This window comes from Malania oleifera, chromosome 4 (assembly GCF_029873635.1).
Source record: "Malania oleifera isolate guangnan ecotype guangnan chromosome 4, ASM2987363v1, whole genome shotgun sequence".
In the NCBI taxonomy this organism is placed as follows: Eukaryota; Viridiplantae; Streptophyta; class Magnoliopsida; order Santalales; family Ximeniaceae; genus Malania; species Malania oleifera.
The window spans coordinates 116,156,023-116,176,906 of NC_080420.1; the positions used below are offsets into that span (position 1 = coordinate 116,156,023).

General features: G+C 37.2%; 1 protein-coding gene across 1 annotated transcript in view; it reads left to right on the forward strand.

Annotated features, from left to right (window-relative positions):
- Window positions 1–20,884, forward strand: part of LOC131154294 (uncharacterized) — a 55,433-nt gene that overhangs the window by 12,697 nt on the left and 21,852 nt on the right. Inside the window, exon 4 of the mRNA XM_058106975.1 lies at window positions 11,653–13,525. Coding sequence (XP_057962958.1) covers window positions 11,653–13,521 — 1,869 coding nt within the window. The 3' untranslated portion in view covers window positions 13,522–13,525. The remainder of the gene's footprint in view (window positions 1–11,652; window positions 13,526–20,884) is intronic.

Below are 20,884 nucleotides of genomic sequence, written 5' to 3' on the forward strand. Positions count from 1 at the left end.
GTTGAATAGCTGCAGAACTTCTTGTACTCCTCTTCTGCCTTCTTGATTCATAGAGGAGAAAACATTGTCATATAATTTTTAAGTTTTAGAAACCAAGAACTGTCGAGTTAGTGTATGTTGAGGCTTGAGGTACATGGTTGGTCTACTACCTAGAGTTTATGTTAAGCAATGATTAATATGGTATCAGAGTCTTGGTTGTGGGAGGCTACGAGTGATTCAATTTTGTTGCCTGCATTTGTCTTCTATTTATTAAATTATTTTATTCCTATAATGGAAGTTGTTCACTGTTATTATTTTGCTGCATGCAATCAGGCCACACATGTGGGGGAGTGTTAAGGGATTAAGGCTTGATAGCTGGGATGGCCAAATCAGTCTTAACTTTTGTGCTTAGATTGAACTAGAATCAGCTCAAGTGGACTTGGTTAGGGTGGTTTTGGATTGAGTAGATGAAACAGGTAGGCCAGTGGCACTGTGGATCCTTATCATCAAGTTTACTTCTCCACATAATCAAAACCAATGATGGACATGGATTAAGGCTAAACTTGTTCCTCGGGAGCCCTAAAGGTAGTTTGAGGCGTTGCAGGTTGAATTTTGAATTTGATTTTGGTGTAGCCAGATTAGAACCTAGGAAATTTTAGGGCCCGTTAAGTTGTGGAAAAAAGTTTTTATTTTATATTTTAGTAAGTTTTTATTTTATATTTTAGTTTTCCTAAAATATTACAAAAAAGCTATCTAATTTTTCATTTTTACAATATTTTTATGAAATATGTGAACAACAATAAGCAGTTTTGGCATTATTTGCTTGTGAAAATAATTTTATTTTTCATTTCTAATTTTTCAAATAATTACAAATATGCCACCTCATTTTCCAATTTTCCAAATTTAAAAAAAAAAAGATGGAAAACATGGAATTTGGATCTTAAACTTAATTTTGTATGGATTATGCATAGAGTTTCTTATAGATCCACAAAAGTCCAAATTCAAGCCCCAAAATCCATGATTCCAAATATTACCTTATACAAAATTTGGAAAATTGGAAAACAAGTTTTTTTTTTTTGGTGATTGTTATAAAATCAAAAAGTGAAAAGTGTTTTGCACATTTAAACAAACTGTTTATTTTCTACCTCTTTAATAAGAATGTTGAAAAACTTAAAAAGTAAGCTAAAATTTTTATAATTCTTTGGAAACTAAAAATTGGAAAAATGTTTTGCACGACTAAACAAGCTCTTAGTATTTCTATTGGTTCCTTAAGCAGGGAGTCTTTCAATGTATTAGTTGCATATAATTCTGCAATTAGCCTATTCTTTTATAATATATATGTCTATATATATATATATATATAAAATATAATATATAATATATATGACAGAAATTGGATGTTCTAAGACATTGTCTTCAACTCAAATCCAAACGCTCTTCAAATGATCTGGAGTAAGAGGTCTGGAATACACAAGAGCAAGACGAAATCAGTTGCAATTAACAAGGCCTCTTTAGATGGATGGCAGGTGTTAAAATATCAACCCTGAATATCTTTGTAAATAAAATACAAATTAGGAAAGTGAGTAATTATTGGGGATTTGATATTATTCAATAGGAAATTGTTTCCTTGTTTAAAATAGGTAATTGTATTATATATTGGATTGTACATAAGAACAATATAATGAAGAAATATATTTTTTCCAATTGTTTCTTCTTTCGTGGTGTCAGAGCTAGGGTTTCTTAAACCCAGCTAAACGATGGCTGACAGCAGAGGCTCTACCTCCTCTGCAAACATCACCGGCGACTCAGAGGTTACGTCCGGTGGGGGTACGAATGATAACACAGTTTTTCCACTCTCATTGGAAAAACTAAACGGAAAAAATTTCCTTGAATGGTCTCAGTCCATGAAACTGGTGATTGAGGGAAAAGGAAAGCTTGGTTATCTTACCGGTGAGCGAAGGAAACCAGACCCTTCCGACGCCGTAGCCTTGCAAAGATGGAGGTCCGAAAACTCCATGGTCACGACTTGGCTCGTCAACTCGATGCAACCATCAATCGGAAAAATTTACTTGTTCTTGCCGACGGCGAAGGAGGTCTGGGAAGCCGTACGTGAGACGTACTTCGATGTCAAAAGTTACTCACAAATCTTCGACATCAAGACCCGATTGTGGCAGATGAGGTAAGGCGAGAGAGGTGTTACCGAGTATTTCATGGAGATCTTTGGCCGGAGCTCGATTTGAGCATTGACGAGGAGTGGGAGTGCTCTAGCGATAGCACGTGATACCAAAAGAGGCTCGAAAACGAGAGGGTCTTTGAGCTTCTTGCCGGCCTGAATCGAGAGCTCGACGACGTGAGGGGACGGATCCTTGGTCGGCGACCTCTCCCTTCAACTCGAGAAGTCTTCGCAGGGGTTAGGAGGGAAGAGAACAGGAGGCGGGTGATGTTGCGGCCTCAAAATGAATCCGCTGGGTTGGACCCGGTTGTACCTATATCTGCCCAAAAATTAGATGGGCTACATGCTGGGCCGGATGCCTCAGCTCTTGCATTAAAAGGCCCAGGAGGACCTAGTCAATGACCACAAAGAGGAAAAATATGGTGCGAACATTGCCGAAAAATAGGTCATTCAAAAAATACCTGCTGGGAGATTCATGGAAAACCGGCAGATTGAAAATCGAGACAATACCAAAAAAATCGTGGGTACCAGGCTAGCACTGGCGGATCAACTGAAAGATCACAAGAAGTGAACAACAATACCCCGTCCAGCAGTGCATTCAGTCCTGAACAGTTGGATCAGTTATATAAGATGATTTCATCAATGCAAACATCGGGTCAATCTTCCTCTGGTTCCTTGGCTCATCGAGGTAATCATCTGTCAGCTTTAAAAATCACATCTTGTTACAAATGTCCTTGGATAATTGATTCGAGTGCATCCGATCATATGACTGGGTCTTATCAATATTTTTCATCCTACTCACCATATGCCAGGAATTTGAGGGTAAAAATTGTAGATGGATCTCTCTCACCACTTGCTGGAAAAGGAAGTATTCGCATATTTGATTCCTTAACTTTACAATCGGTCTTACATGTCCCCAAGTTATCGTGCAATCTGTTATCTATCAGTAACAAAAGACTCGAATTGTTCCACTAAATTTGTTTTCTCCCATTGTGTTTTTCAGGACCTATCATCGGGGAAGACGATTGGCACTGCTAAAGCGTATGAGGAACTCTACTACTTTGAGGAGGCAAGTTTGAGTGAACTATGTAATACTGCGATTTGTGATTCTGCATCTACTTCTAGAAATAGTGAACTTTTGTTATGGCATTCACGGATGGGTCATCCCAATTTTCAATATTTAAAACGTTTGTTTCCTTCTCTTTGTTCAAATAAAATGGCTTCTGAGTTTCAATGTGAAGTATGTGAGCTTGCAAAACATTGTCGTACTTCTTTTCCATCATCCATATACAAACCATCTCGCCCATTTGCTATGTTTCACAGTGATGTATGGGGTCCCTCACGTTCCCTAAATCGCACCAATACAAAATGGTTTGTGACCTTTATCGATGACCATACTCGTCTTTGTTGGGTCTACTTACTGAAAGACAAAACTGAAGTCCGCTCCATTTTCATCAATTTTCATAGCATGATTCATACACAGTTCCAGACTCATATTCAGATCCTACGTACTGATAATGGTACGGAATATTTCAATACCATTTTAGGAACTTATCTTCAAGATCATGGGATTGTTCATCAAAGTTCTTGTGTGGATACCCCTCAACAAAATGGGGCTGTTGAACGAAAAAATAGACATATACTTGAAGTAGCCCAGGCTTTAATGTTTACTACTCACATGAAACATTATTTTTGGGGCGATGCCATCTTAACAGCCACACATCTCATTAATCGAATGCCAAGTCAAGCACTCTCATTTGTCACCCCTCTTTAGAAGTTTCAGGAAAACTTTCCTACCTTTTGACTCCCTTCCAGTCTCCCATTGAAAATTTTTGGTTGTACTGCTTTTGTTCATGTCCATGCACACCATCGCGATAAATTGGATCTTTGTGCCATTAAATGTGTCTTGCTTGGTTATTCACCTACCCAAAAAGGCTACAAATACTATGATCTGGTCTCCAAACGACTGTTCATTAGTCTTGATGTCACTTTCTTTGAAACCACTCCTTATTTCTCAAAGCCCTCTCTTCAGGGGGAGAAATGGAGTGAAGATCGGTTCTTTGATTCTTTTACTACTGAATATGCGGTTACTCCAGTTACTCCATTCCCTGACCCATCTATTGAGTCTTCCATTACATTACTTCCCGACTCGCCAAACACAACTGAACACTTACCCTCAGGGGGAGATGCAGGAGAGCAAAACAACGCAGACATACTGGTTTACTCAAGAAAGCCGAAAACAAAGGAGAGGGAGAATCTCAAACCTGAGGCACCAAGAGCGTTGGAACCGGTGATGGCTCCAAATAATCATGAGCCCTTGACTTATCCTAATCTGATAATTGAGTCTTCCTCTAATAATTCTGCACCTGATGATATCAATCTACCTATTGCAATTAGAAAATAAACCAGGTCATGTACTCAATATCCTTGGTCGAAATACATGTCTTATAAAAGCTTGTCTACAGGATATCGTGCGTTTGTCTCTAATCTTGACAGGATGAAAGTACCAAAAAACATTCAGGAAGCTCTAGAAATACCAGAATGGAGAGAGGCAGTCATGGAAGAAATGCGAGCCCTAGAAAAAAATGGAACTTGGAATTTGACAGATCTACCGAGAGGGAAGAAGCCAGTGGGTTGTAAATGGGTTTTCACAGTGAAATGTAAATCTGATGGATCAATTGAAAGATATAAAGCCAGACTTGTTGCAAAAGGCTTTACACAGACCTACGACATTGACTATACTGAGACATTTGCACCAGTGGCAAACTTAAATACAGTTCGGGTTCTCTTGTCTCTGGCAGCCAATTTAGATTGGCCACTACAACAACTTGATATTAAAAATGCTTTCTTAAATGGAGAATTATAAGAGGAAGTTTACATGACTATACCACCAGGATTCAGAAGAACAAGTGAAGAAAACAGAGTGTGTAAACTAAAGAAATCGTTATATGGCCTCAAACAATCTCCGAGAGCGTGGTTCGACAGATTCGCAAAGGTACTAAAGAATCAAGGGTATCGACAAGGGCAATCAGACCATACACTATTCTTCCAACAGTATGAAGGAGGTAAGAAAACAATTCTAATAGTGTATGTTGATGATATAATCCTTACTGGTGATGATACTATAGAAATGGAGAGATTGAAGAAGGTTCTGGCTACTGAATTTGAAGTTAAAGACTTGGGACAGATGCGGTACTTTTTGGGCATGGAAGTGGCAAGAACGAAAAAGGGGATTAGTGTTTCTTAGCGAAAGTATGTTATCGACCTCCTAGTTGAAACTGGCATGCTAGGGTGCAAACCTAGCGATACCCCGATAGAAACAGTAAAGAGGGTTGAAGATTGTGGAAAACCAGTAGAAAAGGAGAGGTATCAGAGATTGGTTGGCAAACTAATCTACCTATCACATACTAGACCAGATATTGCATTTGCAGTCAGTGTAGTAAGTCAACACATGCATTCGCCAAAGGAAGTTCACTTCGATGCTATATACAAGATCCTTAGATATCTCAAGGGATCCCCGGGAAGAGGACTCTTCTTTAAGAAATGTGAAAGCAAGGAAGTAGAGATCTTTATAGATATAGATTGGGCAGGATCAGTAGAAGATAGAAGGTCCACCACAGGATATTGTACATTCGTATGGGGAAATCTCGTGACTTGGAGAAGCAAAAAACAGAATGTGGTGGCTCGTAGTAGTGCTGAAGCTGAATTCAGGGCAGTCGCTCAAGGGATTTGTGAAGGATTGTGGTTACGAAAACTATTGGAGGAATTACGGGTACTGGTGAACCTTCCTTTCAAACTCTACAGTGTCAATAAGGCAGCTATTAGCATCTCTCTTAATCCAGTCCAACATGACAGGACTAAACATGTGGAGGTAGACAAACACTTCATCAAAGAAAAAATTGAAGAAGGAATTATATGTATGACTTATGTACCAACCAAGGAACAAACTGTAGATATCCTCACTAAAGGGTTGGGATGACAGAGCTTTGATGATCTTATTAGTAAGTTGGAGATGATTAATATTTATGATCCAACTTGAGGGGGAGTGTTAAAATATCAACCCCGAATATCTTGTAAATAAAATACAAATTAGGAAAGTGAGTAATTATGGGGGATTTGATATTATTCAATAGGAAATTGTTTCCTTGTTTAGAATAGGTAATTGTATTATATATTGGATTGTACATAAGAACAATATAATGAAGAAATATATTTTTTCCAATCGTTTCTTCTTTCAGTAGGCATATGGGAGTCCATTTATCTGAGTAGGAAAAAAGGGTTAAGACCCAATCTAAAAGAGGTATCCACTTTGTTTGTATTGGTCAGATCCAACTAGAGTGGTAGATTTATGGATTTCTTAAAGAGGAATCAATGGTCATCCTTTAGAATCAGAGTCCTTGAAGCAGCTGAGATTGAAGGATGGTGCTCTTTTCCCAAAAATGCCATGAAGTTGGAGGGTTAAAGGGTTCATCTGAAGATGCTTCTGCCATTCAAAGCTTGTCTTCACAGCTAGAAGGAAATGGACCAAGAATAATACTCTTTTGGAAGACTTGGTAAAAAAAAGACAGATTTTTTTGCTCAGAGTTGAGAGTTCAAATGGGGTGCAAATGAGGCTTCCATCTGCATTTGGTTGGAAGCTTATGAGGTGATGGTTTAGTCCTAGGTAGATTGAGATGCAACAATGCATAGAGGGCTCTCGGGGTCTAAAAGTAGGAGTGAAGGTCTTCAACATGAATAATTGTCTCTTTGTATTTGACTTTCAATGAGAGTTAAAGCGGAGGAAGTGCTAGCAAAAAGGTGGTTTTGGTGAAGATGAAATCATCTTGGATTGCATATGCTGAGTTTTATGCGGGGGGGAAAAGGGGAGGGGGGGGGGTGTAGGTAAACACAAGACAACATACTAAATGTGATCATCTCTCATTCTTTTGCAATAGAAATATATGAAGTACACAAAAATATCCCTTTAAAATAACTTTGAAACTTACACTTTTCAACATTCCCCTGAACCTGGAGCATATATGTGTGTATCATATATTTCCTGCTTGTTACAAATATACCTGAAGACTTTGTGAGTAGATTAGCAAGCTAATCCTTTGATTTCGTATGAATAGTGTTGACAAATTTCTTTAGAAGTTTATCTCTAATAAGTGACAATGAACTTCAATATGCTTTGTCCTCTAATAAAATTCCGAATTTGAAGCAATATGGACAGTAGCCTTATCATCGCATACTAACTCCCAGCTTCTCTGACATATTCTTCAACCGGGCAAACTGAAAAGTAGCATGTGCCATGACTCAATATTTAATTCCTCTGTAGGTTGCAACTATTGATTGCTTCTTGCGCTTCTAAGATATCAAATTTCCACCATAAAAGACGCAATACCTTGTAAATCTTCAATTAGGGGAGATCTGGCCCAATCTGCATCTGTGTATCCCTGGATCAAAGTTTAACCATGATTCTGATATGTCAGTCAACTTGTTGGACCTTGAGATACCTCAAGATGTGCATAACTACATTCGTATGACTAGTTGATGTGACTCTAAGAACTATCTAACCACACTCTGTGCGAAAGCTTGTCTGGTAACTGTAAGATAGTGTAGTTTCCCATCTATCTCTTGTGCTGCCTAAGGTTTGGTATCAATTTGCCATCATCTTCTGTTAACTTAGTGTTAGGATCTACCTGTGTATGAATGGGCTTGGAGCCTGACATTCTTGTTTCAGTTAACAAATCCAGTTCATACATTCTTTGCCATAGAAAAATCCTGAAAATTATTGATGTGCTTTAAATGCCCATAACCGAGCCAAATCTTTGGTTTGAAACCTGCCTTGCAATACAATTTCAACTCTTGCATTCCCTTGCTGTTGTGATGTGTCATGGAAACATCATCCACATACTATAAAGAGAATGTTCCTTATAGTGGTGTTATGGTTGAATACTAAATAATGCATCCTACACTTGTCAAGACTGAAAGCGATTGCTACTCTACTAAATCTCACAAATCATGATCATGAAGATGTTTTTAGATCATATCAAGACTTCTTCAAATGGTAAACCATCATTTACTCCCAGTTAGCATAAAAAACTGGAAGTTGCTTCTTGTAGATTTTCCCTTTTAAAGTCTGTAAAAAGGCAATTTTGATCTCTAAGTGATGCAATGGCTAATTAAAAGTAATGGAATGGCACTAAAATAGATGCAAAGAGGCGATATTGGCCATAGGTGAAATGCCTTGTGTAATTTGGTTCATAAATTTGAGTTTTCCTTTTATCGACAAGTGAACCAAACCTTTGGGATTAACTTTTATTGTAAGCACTCATTGACAATCTGCAACAGACATATTAGATGGAAAAGGTATTAATACAGTGCATTATTTTGCTGCATCTCTTCTTGTATAGCAGCTAGCAGGCCAGGATGGGAGATGGCCTTAGAAACTGAATTAGTAAGAGAAACTAAAGAAAATGTGGAGATAAAAGCATGATATGAATGTGACAAAAGACTACATGACATGAAATTTGATATTGGACGGGAAATGAAAGTACACTTACCTGATGGACAGCTATTAAAAGATCTAACTCACTGGAGACTGGATAAATGGACAAGGACCTATTAGAGAAATCTGTGAATCCACAGTCAAAGGCACAGTGTGATTATGACTTTGTTGAGTAGACCTAGAAATATAGAGATGGATGTTTGGAAGAAGAGAAGATGAAGGTACTAGGAGTTTTGTCGAACTAAGTAACAAGAAGAACAAGCAACAGAAAAGATTGTGAAGATGTGCAAAAGTATTTGTGGTAGACTAATATGTGATAAACTCAAAGAATATAACATTAACACAAGCAAAGAATCAATTAGAGGTAGGACTAAAACACTGACCCTTTTTGAGATTGAGAATACCCTAAAAAGATACATCTTATCGCTTCGGGATCTAATGTATCAATAGGAAGTAAGTTGATTGTCACAAACCAAGCTCGTTTAGGGCAATATGCTTGTTAGTGACTGTTTGTCTTGTGTACATGGGATGGGTAACCATTGGGAGTATGACTCCTCAGTCAGTTTGATGTTTCCTAGTTTCAAAGTTAGAATAGCGTAGAAAGCTCTTTAGGGGAGGGTGAGTATTCATCAGTCATTGTCAAACTCACTAGATTTTGTAAACGAGTTTGGGCTACTTGCCTCCTAACCTAAATACAGGTCACCTAATTAATAGTGAATTTTTTCTTTACAGTTTACTATGTGATTCTTGTCTAATTTAATGCTTGTTAACTACTGCTGGTTAATTTTGTATTTTATGGTTGAGAATTTGTTCATGTGGTGAAACAACGGTATACTTTCAGTTGACTAGTTAAGCACAAGTGCTATAACTAGTGCCATATGAGCCTTCACAAGGTGTGAAGTGTTTGTCCTATGAAAATTGGTATTAGAGCTTGGTTATTTGCTTCGCGAATTCTGTTGCCTTCATATTGTGGGATTGTGTAAAGCATTGGTAAAAGATCATGCCCATCAATACTGAAAGAATTGAGGCCTTAGAGGCGCAGGTTGTGATAGCCAACAATGTGGCCATAGAGATGGTTAGACGTGCTGAACATGTTGGTGTATTGGAGGGATCACAGAAACATCAGCAAGGTTCTATTTTGGAATTGTAGAAGATTTACAGATTCAAATGGGGGATCTTACTGCCAAGATGAACCTGATGGTTCGTGCTGCTGGGAATTCGAACTCTACATTGGTAAAGTATGGAAGAACGGGTGCTAGAACCCTGAGCGTATGGGGGTGCCTGTGATGCTAATGGGTTGGGGAACTTTTTATTTGACATGGAGCAATACTTTCATGCAGAGGAGGCAAAAGTATCCATGGCAACAATGTACTTGAGTGGTGATGCTAAAGTTGGAGTCAATATTTCTTATTCTAGCCCTTGGAAATTTTTCTCACAAATTTATCATCTTTTTAGATCTAGCTTTTATGATAGGTTTGATACTGAGGAAAGAATTCAGTTTTGGGCTGGTATAGGTATTTGGATTTCTGTTCCTTAAAAGAGGTTGGGCAAAGCTGGATTTTCACTTTTTTGAGAAACCTTAATGAGAGGGAGAATGATGATCTTGTCCTTATGTTGAATGTGCTTGATTCGTTTCATGTCCATTTGAGGAGGAATAGAAGATTTTGGTTGCTTGAATCCTTTGGGGATTCCTTTGCAAGTGTTCCTTCTCCCATTTGATTCATTATCTTTGTGCTTTGCCTTTTGGCTTTCATTCTTTTATCTGGAAAGCTAAGGCCCTGTTTACTTGAGGAAAACTGTTTTAATTTCCATTTCCAGTTTTTCAAATAATTACAAAAATGCCACCTGGTTTTCTTTTTTCCAAATTTGTATAGGAAAGTTGGAGAACATATTTTTATTGCTTTGTAGATTTTCTATTGGAAAACAGGAAAACAAGGTGGCATTTTTGCAATTATTTAGAAGCCTGGAAAAAGAAGACTATTTTCTACACTAAACAAAGCCAAAGTTGTGCCAAATTTGTAATGCTGTCTCCCTGTTTATAGTTATTATATGCCATTCCTCCAGCTTTTGAAACTGCTGGGGGCTGAGTCCAATTACAGTGTTATCCATTGTTTTAGAAGGCTTAATTGAGGCAGGCTTGCCTCAAGAGAAGGTATGCCCAAAATGCATTAAGGCTCAGTCTAAATTGCCAAATAACAAAAGGCTTACACATTATACTTAGAGGGATGAGCTGCATATGCACTTGTATAGAAGGCGCAAGCACCTTTAGTTGGGACTTAAGCATTTTGGGTGTGTGAATCTCAAATTTGATTTGGTTAGAAAATTTTAATATGTTTATATGAAAAGGAATGTTGTAATATGAGCTGATTCGTAAACCTCTAAACCTCAAGGTCAAGTTATTTTTATTTTTTGAATGCATCAAGTAAATTATATTTGATTTTTAAAATTTATTTGTAATTTTCTTAATTTTTTGTTTATTTTTAAAAATATATGTAATTTTATATTTACATAATTTTATATCAAAACTAAATGCTCAAAAGGCTTACCTCAAAACCTTAAGGCTTACACCTCATCTCAAGAGCGTCTGCCTTTGTGTTTTAAGACATTGTTTTATTCACTTGTGTGAGAATACCACTTTACCTAAAAGCTTAAGCTCTTAGGTTGTGGGCCAACAATTTATATCAAGCTTTAACCCTACCCTGCACATGCAGCCCAGTGCAATGTGGAGAGATAGAAACATGATAAATAACACCCATTATGGGGAATACAATAATTCTTCAAATACTATGCAATAAATGTGGACAACAAGACTAGAACCCAGGACCTTTTGGTAACCAGCTTTGATACCATGTTAGGATACAACATTTACCTAAAAGCTTAAGCTATTCGGTTGTGTTCCAACACTTTATATCAAGCTTTAACATCTTGTTTAGAGAAAATTCTGGATCTTTAGTCTTTTGATTATTAATTACTCACCTTATATCGTCATTTAAATTTGATCCATTATCAGGTCTCTAAAGCATTTGCAGTAGGAAGAATTTCACTGGAGGAATATGTCTTTAGTTTAAGGAATACTGTGGGAATCCATGTTCTTATAGAAGCCATAGGTATTGGGAAGGGGAAGAAAGATCTCACAGGCCTTGCCATGGAGCCTTTGGATGCCAATCAAGTGTTTCCTATTCGACCTGAAATACCAAATGGCAAAGATTGTTCTTCTCTGACTTCTGGAGATATAATTAAGTTTCTTACTGGTGACTTCCGATTAAGCAAAGCTAAATCAAATGATCTCTTCTGGGAAGCTGTTTGGCCCCGTTTGCTAGCAAGAGGATGGCACTCTGAGCAACCAAAAAATCAATGTTATGCTGGCTCCAAACAGTGGCTGGTTTTTCTCATGCCAGGTGTTAAGAAGTTCTCAAGAAGGAAACTCGTGAAAGGAGACCACTATTTTGATTCTGTTAGTGATGTCTTGACCAAAGTAGCATCCGAACCAAAACTTCTGGATCTTGAGAATGAAGAAGCTAAATCCAGCAGCTGCAAGGAAGGAGCATGGCTCTCAGAAGTGAAATCAGAGCCAGATGATGTGCTTGTTCACAAGCACCAGTGTTACCTTAAGCCTCGGGCTTCTGCTAGCAGTTCAAACTTCGTAAAATTTACAATTGTGGACACCAGTTTGGTTAATGGAGAAAGGTCATCTAAGGTGAGAGAATTGAGAAGTTTGCCAATTGAGACTAGAAGTACCTCTGACCAAACCAGTTCAGGAGAAACTGAAGCAGATTCCTCTGCCGATTCACTGGATGAGCCAGAATTTGCTGATAGGTCATTAAATGATAAAAAGTGTACTAATAATTGTAGCCGTGCTAAGGGTATATCTGACGGTAGTGGTTCAAATACAAGAAAGCTAATTAATTGTTCTGGAGCTCCAAAGAAACTGCAGGAATATCACCAGGATCAAAACACTAATGCATCTGATGACAAGCACTCAAGGAGAGTTATAAAGCACCAGTTCAGCCGGAGAGTGAAACCTGGTCATTCTGATGATCCAGCCCCTCTAATGAAACGGCAGAGATTAGCTACTTGTATGAAGGCAGAGGCCAACCTAACAATGCAGACTTGCATTGTGGGTCCTGATTCAAAACAAGAGGATCCCCATCGCGTGTTGGACACACCAGAAGCAAGAAAGAAAGTTGTTTCTTCAGCAGTGCCTTCAGCATTATTCATCAGTTCTGCAAAAGGCAGTCCTGAAGGCGAGAGTTGTGAAGGTATCCCCAATGGAAGTTGTGATGGTATGGAGATGTCTTGTATGAAAAATGAGAAATTTCAACATTGGCCATTGATTGACCTGAACCTGCCCCAGGTCCCTTCAGAGTCTGACAGGGGTGAACCATCTGTGATGGAGGTGGACAAAGACCAGGCCAATCTTGATGCAAATGGCTTGTGCCTTTCAGTTGATACAAATGAGCATGTTGATGATGTTAAGGCATTGGAAACTACTCCACTAAATGTCGATATAGGAGGACAGCATCCTGTTATGAACCCCAGGAGGCAAAGCACCAGAAGTCGGCCATTGACCACTAGAGCATTGGAGGCTCTTGCAAGTGGGTTCTTAAACATTAGACAGAGCCGGAAGCGTACAGAAGTTCAGAGACACGAAAATTTGATATTGAGACCTTCTCGCAGGGCTCGCAGCAGAGTGCCAATAGCTACAAGGTTTGGTAATACTAGTAGTGTTATTGTGAATTCCAAAGAAGATGGTTGCAATGGTAACACAAAGATGGTTGGAAAATCTCTTGCCCCAACTGAAAGAAAACTAGCTCATGAACTACTGGGGATTTCTAAAGCTTCCTACTATCATGGTGTTTTGGGTGTCAATGACAGTTGATCAGGTTTGGTGCTGATTAGTTCCTCTCTTGATGCTTTCACTGGCTGCTGTACATGATAGCACCTATAGAATTGCTTTTTCTGTAGTTACTTTACTAAGATACAAGCATAAGCCGTGCTATGGAATATAATCAACATACTAAAAAAAATAATATGCAGAGAGAGTTATAGACCTCACATAATTTAGTTATGAATTCATTATCCATTTTTCAAATATATATCTTTAATTGATTTTTGATTTTAAAAAAGAATAAAAATATTAAGGGTATGTGTAGTTGTGGAAATCAATTTTCATTTTTTGTTTCCATTTTTCTAAAGAATTAAAAAATGCCCATTTTTTTTTTTTTTTTCCAATTTTCCAACATTTTATTATTACTATATGAATGCATATGTATACTTTCCAATACAAATGTTGGAAACTAGAAACAAGGTAGTGTTTTTGTAATTATTTAAAAAATTGAAAATGGAAACTGGAAAATGGAAACTGTTTTTTAAAAACTAGAGAGGCCCTTTATGCCTCTAAAGAGGTACTATTAAAGTATTCAAATTAAATATGCCTCTAGAATTGTATGAGAAGTAGTTAAATGCATTATACATACTTATTGCAATATGAATATATTGAATTTTATATAATATTGAGATATAACATAAATAAATAAAATATTATCTCAATAGTAAAATGTGTAAAATGAATCATTATAAATATATCAGAAATACGTAGAATATACCTCAACATTTATTAATATAAGATTTTATTTATTACATAGACAAAACTGATTAATGTTTGGAAGGAAGACCACCTCTAGAGTAGCATGAAAAATACTTAAATAAATATTGATTTTTTTTTTTTTCGTTTTGATGTATAGCTATGTTGCATCTAGATACATATGAGTATATTTTTAATATAGGAAATGATAATAGCTTAATATGGGTTGATATTTTCATTTCATTTATAAATAAACTTATCTTTTACATGTTTATTTAATTGCATAATATGCTTATGTGTGAGTTTAATGTAAATATCATTGTTTACATGCTAATCCAAATTATATTATTGCATCATCTAATTCTATTTTATGTAAACAACTTCCTTGTTTTTACTAGCTAGAAGGAACATTTCCAAATGGGGCTTAGTAACTCCTTCCAATACTCGTGTTGGATCATTATTCCCTCTTATTGGAAGCGTCTGTTATGGGAAAGAGGGAGAGGGGCTATGAGAAGAGGTCCTATACTGTTCTGTTTAAAGAATGTGTGGCTTAAAGGCATAATGGTCCAAAGAGCTTGTGGAGATTTGGTGGAAAGAGATATTAGTTGAACGTCATGCAAGCTTAATGGCGTGCTTGAAAACTAGGGGCCTAAAAGCTGAAACCAAGAAGTGAAATTAGGAGGTTTTTCTATACTTCTGTGTCAGAAAACTGTATCTTTTAAAGGCAGCAGAGAGGATCCCATTGAGGAAACAGAGTATAATTTTTGCCAAAACAAGCTTTCAATTGTTATAGGAATGGAGGAAGTCACTTGGAGATAGAATTCTAGAGCTCTATTGTTCAAAGAAGGGGACACAAAAACACAATTTTTCACTCCAACTGCAAATGTTCACAGCAGATATAATATGATTATGGGTTTACCCTCAGGTGGTGTTGTCTTATGTCAACTATCCAGGGATGCTGAATTTTTGTACGTCTGTCTCAAGTAGTGTATGGTGTCACTTTCCCATGCTTTGACTTGCAGGTGGTTTATGGTGAGTACACTTACATGAGGATTGTACTGTGTGGATGGGAGTCACCCTTTCTTGTGGAATGTAAGTTCAATAACCTTACCATTTAAGTCTTGGTTCCTCAGTGATCATCTCGGATGGGACAAGGGTTGTCATGCCACTAGTCTTGACCATTAAATTTATCTGTAAGCATTTCACTGTATTTGGATGAGTGTGGCTGAGCAGGACATGGTGTAGTCAAGTGTGACTTTGTCACATGTTGGGCAGATTAAGGCAATGGTGATTCTTTTAGCCTTGGTATTCTACCACTTTGTGACTCCTAGCCATGGTCTTAAATTTCCAGCAAATTGGCGAAATTTTCGTCAAAATTTCCGGTTTCCATCACCCTCGAAATCGAAATGGCAATCAATTTACATCTTACATAATTTCTGTTCAAAATTCTACGAATCATTTGAAATTTATCAAAATCTTGAAATCTTAGCGAAACTTGTCAAAATTTTAAATATAGAATGAAATTTCCTTGGAATTCAAATGAGAAATTAGAAGTGAAGTGAAATTTCTCTCTTAATCTAATTTATTTTTTTATCAAAACAAAAGATTATTACAAGGGCTTTTGAAATTGATTTAAAAAATAAACTTCCAACAAAATTTTGCTTAACCATTCATGTCTAAATTATTATTATTGGTATAATAAATTGTTGAGAATTCTACTAGTGAGTTTATCGTACATTGAAAAAATTGAGTGGATGATGGGTGCTTATATATATGGTTGGGCCCAAGACCCAATAGACTTAAGCTTTTTGGGTCAAGTTGGTGCTCATCCATATGTATCAAACCCACCCATGGACTAACAAGTGGTATTAAGCCCACCCATGTCTTCACAGTAGGTGCTACTGCCGTTAGTTGGGTATTATAGATACATAAGATTGTTGCACTATCCACTACAGAGGCAGAGTATGTAGTCATAACAGAGGCCAACAAAGAGATGATTTGGCTACAGGGTTTGTTGATAGAGTTGGGTTTCAAGTAGGCGAAGAGTGTTTTGCATAGTGACAGTCAGAGTGCCATACACTTGGCGAAGAATTCAGCACTTCACTCAAAGGCCAAACACATCGGACTTGCTATCACTTCATCAGAACTCTTCTAGATGAAGGGGTGTTGGAATTGGTGTATTCCCAAGGGGGGGTGAATTGGTTATTTAAAAATTTCTTCCTAGCTCAAATAAAACCAGCAGCAGTAATACACAACTTAGGGTCTGTCTAAACGAATACCAATTACCCAACAAGAATTTAACTGAGCAAATAATCAAAGCAAGTATATCAGGCTTAGTTTCTTAATCATTCACAATAATAAAACATAAACATTCAAGTGCAGAAATTTAAATTGCGGAAATTAAAATTAGGCACAAGAAATGTTATTGGGGTTCGGCCAATACTGCCTACGTCCCCGTCTCAAGCTAACAAGCAAGATGATTCCACTAAGTTGCTCACTTGCGGGTGGAACGACATCGATTACAACACCTTACACGATGGTGTACCCAGTTTTCCTAATCGGGTCTGAATCAATCCAATGCTCTCCTAACCAAGTTTGAGCAATTCAGGACTTTTCACAAGGCAAGTCTCTCTCTTCCAACCACACGTCGGGAATACAACGATATTTCAAAAAAGTATTTTTCGTACAACCATGATACCTTTTAAAAGCAGATGTGTATAACAATAAAGCACAAATGCCCTCACGTATGATATGAAGAAAAAGCTCAATGCAAGTGTGAATATTTTTCTCGATAAAATTTTATAATCTTTGAAAAGATGTGTATGATGAACGCTTCAAAGATTCAAACCCTAATAATAATTTTCTCCCAAAAAATATTTTTCAAAATAAAGTATAGGAGAACCTAGGGTTTTGCACTCAAATTAATTTATGCCTGAATAATAATAAATGATCTTTGATAAAAAAAGTATGCAAATTATACTTCAAAGATCTTCAAATTCTCAAAAGCAATCTTCAAAAATATTTTTCAAAATGAAGTATAGGAGATTTTAGAGTTATGCTCAAAAACGAATTCTTGTAACAAAGGTAAGATAAGTTTTATGAATCTTGCAATAGAAATGCTAAAGATTCACAAGCTAGAAAAATATTTCTCCCAAGATATTTATCAAAGAAATATGTGGAGAAACACAACTTATACTCTCAAGGAATGATTTTAAAAAATAAGAGCAAATGAGAGTAAATGATATTTTTTGTGAAAAATAAATGCCCAAATAAATTTTTTCTTGAAAAGATTTTCAATGTAATGAGTATAGGAGACTATAAAGGAATGAAAAAATCAAAAATTTTTTCAGAGGATTTTTCAATCTAATCTCTTGTTAAATTTTAGTAATGAGGGAGTATATATAGACTTAGGGGAAAATCTAACTATTAGGGACATATTAGGCATTTTAGAATTTATTTAATAAAAAAATAATTATGTTTAAGCGCTTAAAAATGGTCCAACCCGAGAGGCTTGGTTGATTGTATTAAAGGGTCAGTCGGCTGAGCCAAGGCAATATTCCAAACCTTCGTAGGTTCGGTTGCTCGGGCACAGGTTCGGTCTGCCGGTTCTTGAGAGTCGGTCGACCGAGGCAAATATGAACTGAAAGTTCGGTCGATTGGGGTAGGTAGAAAGGTCAAGATTTAGGGTTCGGTCGACCGGGAAAGGTGAGTTCAAAAGTTGTTCGGTCGACCAGGCTAAGTCAAATTTTGACTTCTGGCTTGGTCGGTCGACTGAGCTATTTTGACCTGGAATGGTCGGTCGACCAGGCTTTTTAATTAAGCCTAAAAACCAACGTTGGTTGACCGAAGTCTGTTTAAGCCCCAACTGTGACCCTAAAGTTATTCCGAAAACCCTTGTTTGGTTTTTGTCTCTATGAAAAGGATTTTTGAATAAGTTGATGGTCCCTAAGGTCTACCTAAGGTCATTTTGAGCTTTCAATCACATCATGCATGCCATGCAATTATTACAAGCCACAAACTAAATATATATACAATTTAAAAACAAATAATGTCTTCAATCTTCTTTTGCTCTTCTTGTTCTTTATGGAATTCGCCAAGTGAATGTGAGCTCTAAGTCCTTTCTGGTTTCCATTTTCCTTTTCCATGTGTGTGTTTTGAATTATATACCTGTTCAAGTACTAGGCACACACGTTAGTTTCAAGTGCTTTGTTAGCTTCAAAACAGGGATCAGACTCAAAAAGTCAACCAGGGGTGTTAGTAGTTGAGAAGATCCTTGGCAGTAAAAACCCAGCAGATGTGTTGAAAAATACAGTGACTACAAAATTGAAGCTATGCTCAGATTCAGTGGGTCTCCTAGATCCAATGAAACCATCCAGAAGATGGTTACTGTACGAGCACCCCAGCAAGGGGGTGCGGGTACTCCTGCAAGGGGGTGCGGTCGCTCAGAGAGTAGGGCGAGGACATTGTGTTGTAACACCAGAGCAACCGACACTTGGTTGCCCCCATATGTTTGGAGGGGATGATTTGTTGGGCCACATGTGTTGCAATAAATGATAAGAGAAGAAAAATGTGAAGAAATAAAAATCAAAGATTGTATATTCCAAGTGAATTACGCATGCTCCAGCATGATGGTTTTTTTCGGCACCGAATCCTCCATAGTCAAGGATTTGCAGCTTGTAAATCTTGGCTCAATAAATGCTACACTATCTCAATTTCTCCTCTCCCCCCTTATAAAATGGGTTGTGTGTTGTAGAGGGATATACACAAGTGTAATCGGTGGTGTAAGCAAGTGAGTTTTGTGTTGCAAACTGTGATTGATTGGCAGAGAGGTTGAGCTGAGAGTTGAGTTTGAGTGTGTTACTCCTCCACCGTATTTCCTATTGATATAGTGAAACTCCCTCTCTCCCGTGGATGTAGGCCGATTTTGGCTGAATCACGTAACTCCGGTGTTCCTTGTGATTGCTTGTTTGTGTTTGTGTTCTGGACCATCCCCAACCCCTAACAAGTGTTAGCAGAGCTGACAGTTTGTAATTCAGGGTGAGCGACATCTTAAAAGTCGAGACGTGAAGTTAATTCTCTTGACGTGCTAACAATTGGAGGACCAAGTGTGTGACTGACGCCAATAAGGATCATCTAGGCTTGGAAGATGGATCCGAATAGGGTCAAGACGTGGGAGGTAGGATTGGTTCGGTGGCACGTGGAATGCAATTCGAGGCATGTAAGGCACGGTGATAAGACCCACTTGAGCAATTGTTGGAGAATTAGACTTACTCTCACAAAGGAGACTGTTTCCGTCCAAGGGGGAGCAGTTGGATCTCACAAGTGAGGGGGAGATTGTTGAGAATTTCACTAGTGAGTTTGTTGCACATTGAAAAAATTGAGTGGATGATGAGTGCTTATATATATGGTTGGACCCAAGACCTAATAGGCTAAGCTTTTGGGTCAAGTTGGTGCTCACCCATGTGTATCAAGCCTACCCATGGACTCCTCCGGCGCTAATATAAATAATATTTAAATGATTTATGACTTTCACTTGTATTAATTGAATATGTTTAATGCACATTATCTTACATATATGTTTGATACATGTTGTGACATCCCCAGGAGCGAGGGTGCCCCGAGGTGGGCGAAATAAAAAATGATTTTGATTTTCGTGAATAAAATGGAATGTAATGGAGTCCCCACTAACCTTTTGGAGTGTAGTTAAAACACTTGATTACTACCCAATTAAGGGTAGAATTGGTCTGTGTTACCAAAGTAGGGATCGGGAGTTCGGTTACGGTTACGTGAGGGGAAGGTATTAGTACCCCCTACACGCCTGTTCTTCGAACGGTACCTACTTAATTGAAAATTATCCTTCAAATTAAATTTAATAGCCTTTTAAATTACTTCGTTTGAAAAATTACAAAAATGCACATACACATGCAAAATACTAAACCACACAAATATTTACATAATATACATATTCCCTTAGAACTAAGACATACAATGCTCCGAAGAGTCCATGCCCCCTTTTGAAATCATAGGGAAAGAAAAATCGAGAAAATATGTTACAAAAATAAACTCCTAGATTTGTTTTGAAATTTTATGGGATTTTTCTAAGTATTCTATAATATTTTTAAAATTTCCGGGATTTTTCAAGGTAATAAACATAATAATATAAATATAACAATAAAGATAAAAATAATAATAAACTAAAATAGTAGAATACCACAATGTATACTAAACATAATGACACAATATATAATGATGCAAAGAAATACTAAACTATCAAAATACATGATGATAAAAAGAACCCTAACAATAAACTAACATGAATGCATGATGATAAAGATAATAATAAATAAAACTAAAATATTAAACATGATGATAAAAATAACCCTAACAACAAACTAAACATCATAATAAACCACAATACATGAGATAAACATAATAACTTCAAAGGTTTGTTTTTTCATTTTATTTTTCTAAAACTGCCCAGAAAAATCCAATTTCTTCTGCAGCTGTGTGTATGCTGTGAATGAGAGAGAGAGAGGAGCAGTGTGTGTGTGTGGGTGTTGACAGTGTGTGTTTGCCGTGTTCACAGGGTGTGTTCGTGGGTGTTGGCAGTGTGTGTTAAGGTGTGTGCATGAGCTAGTGTGTGTTTTAGTGTGTGTGC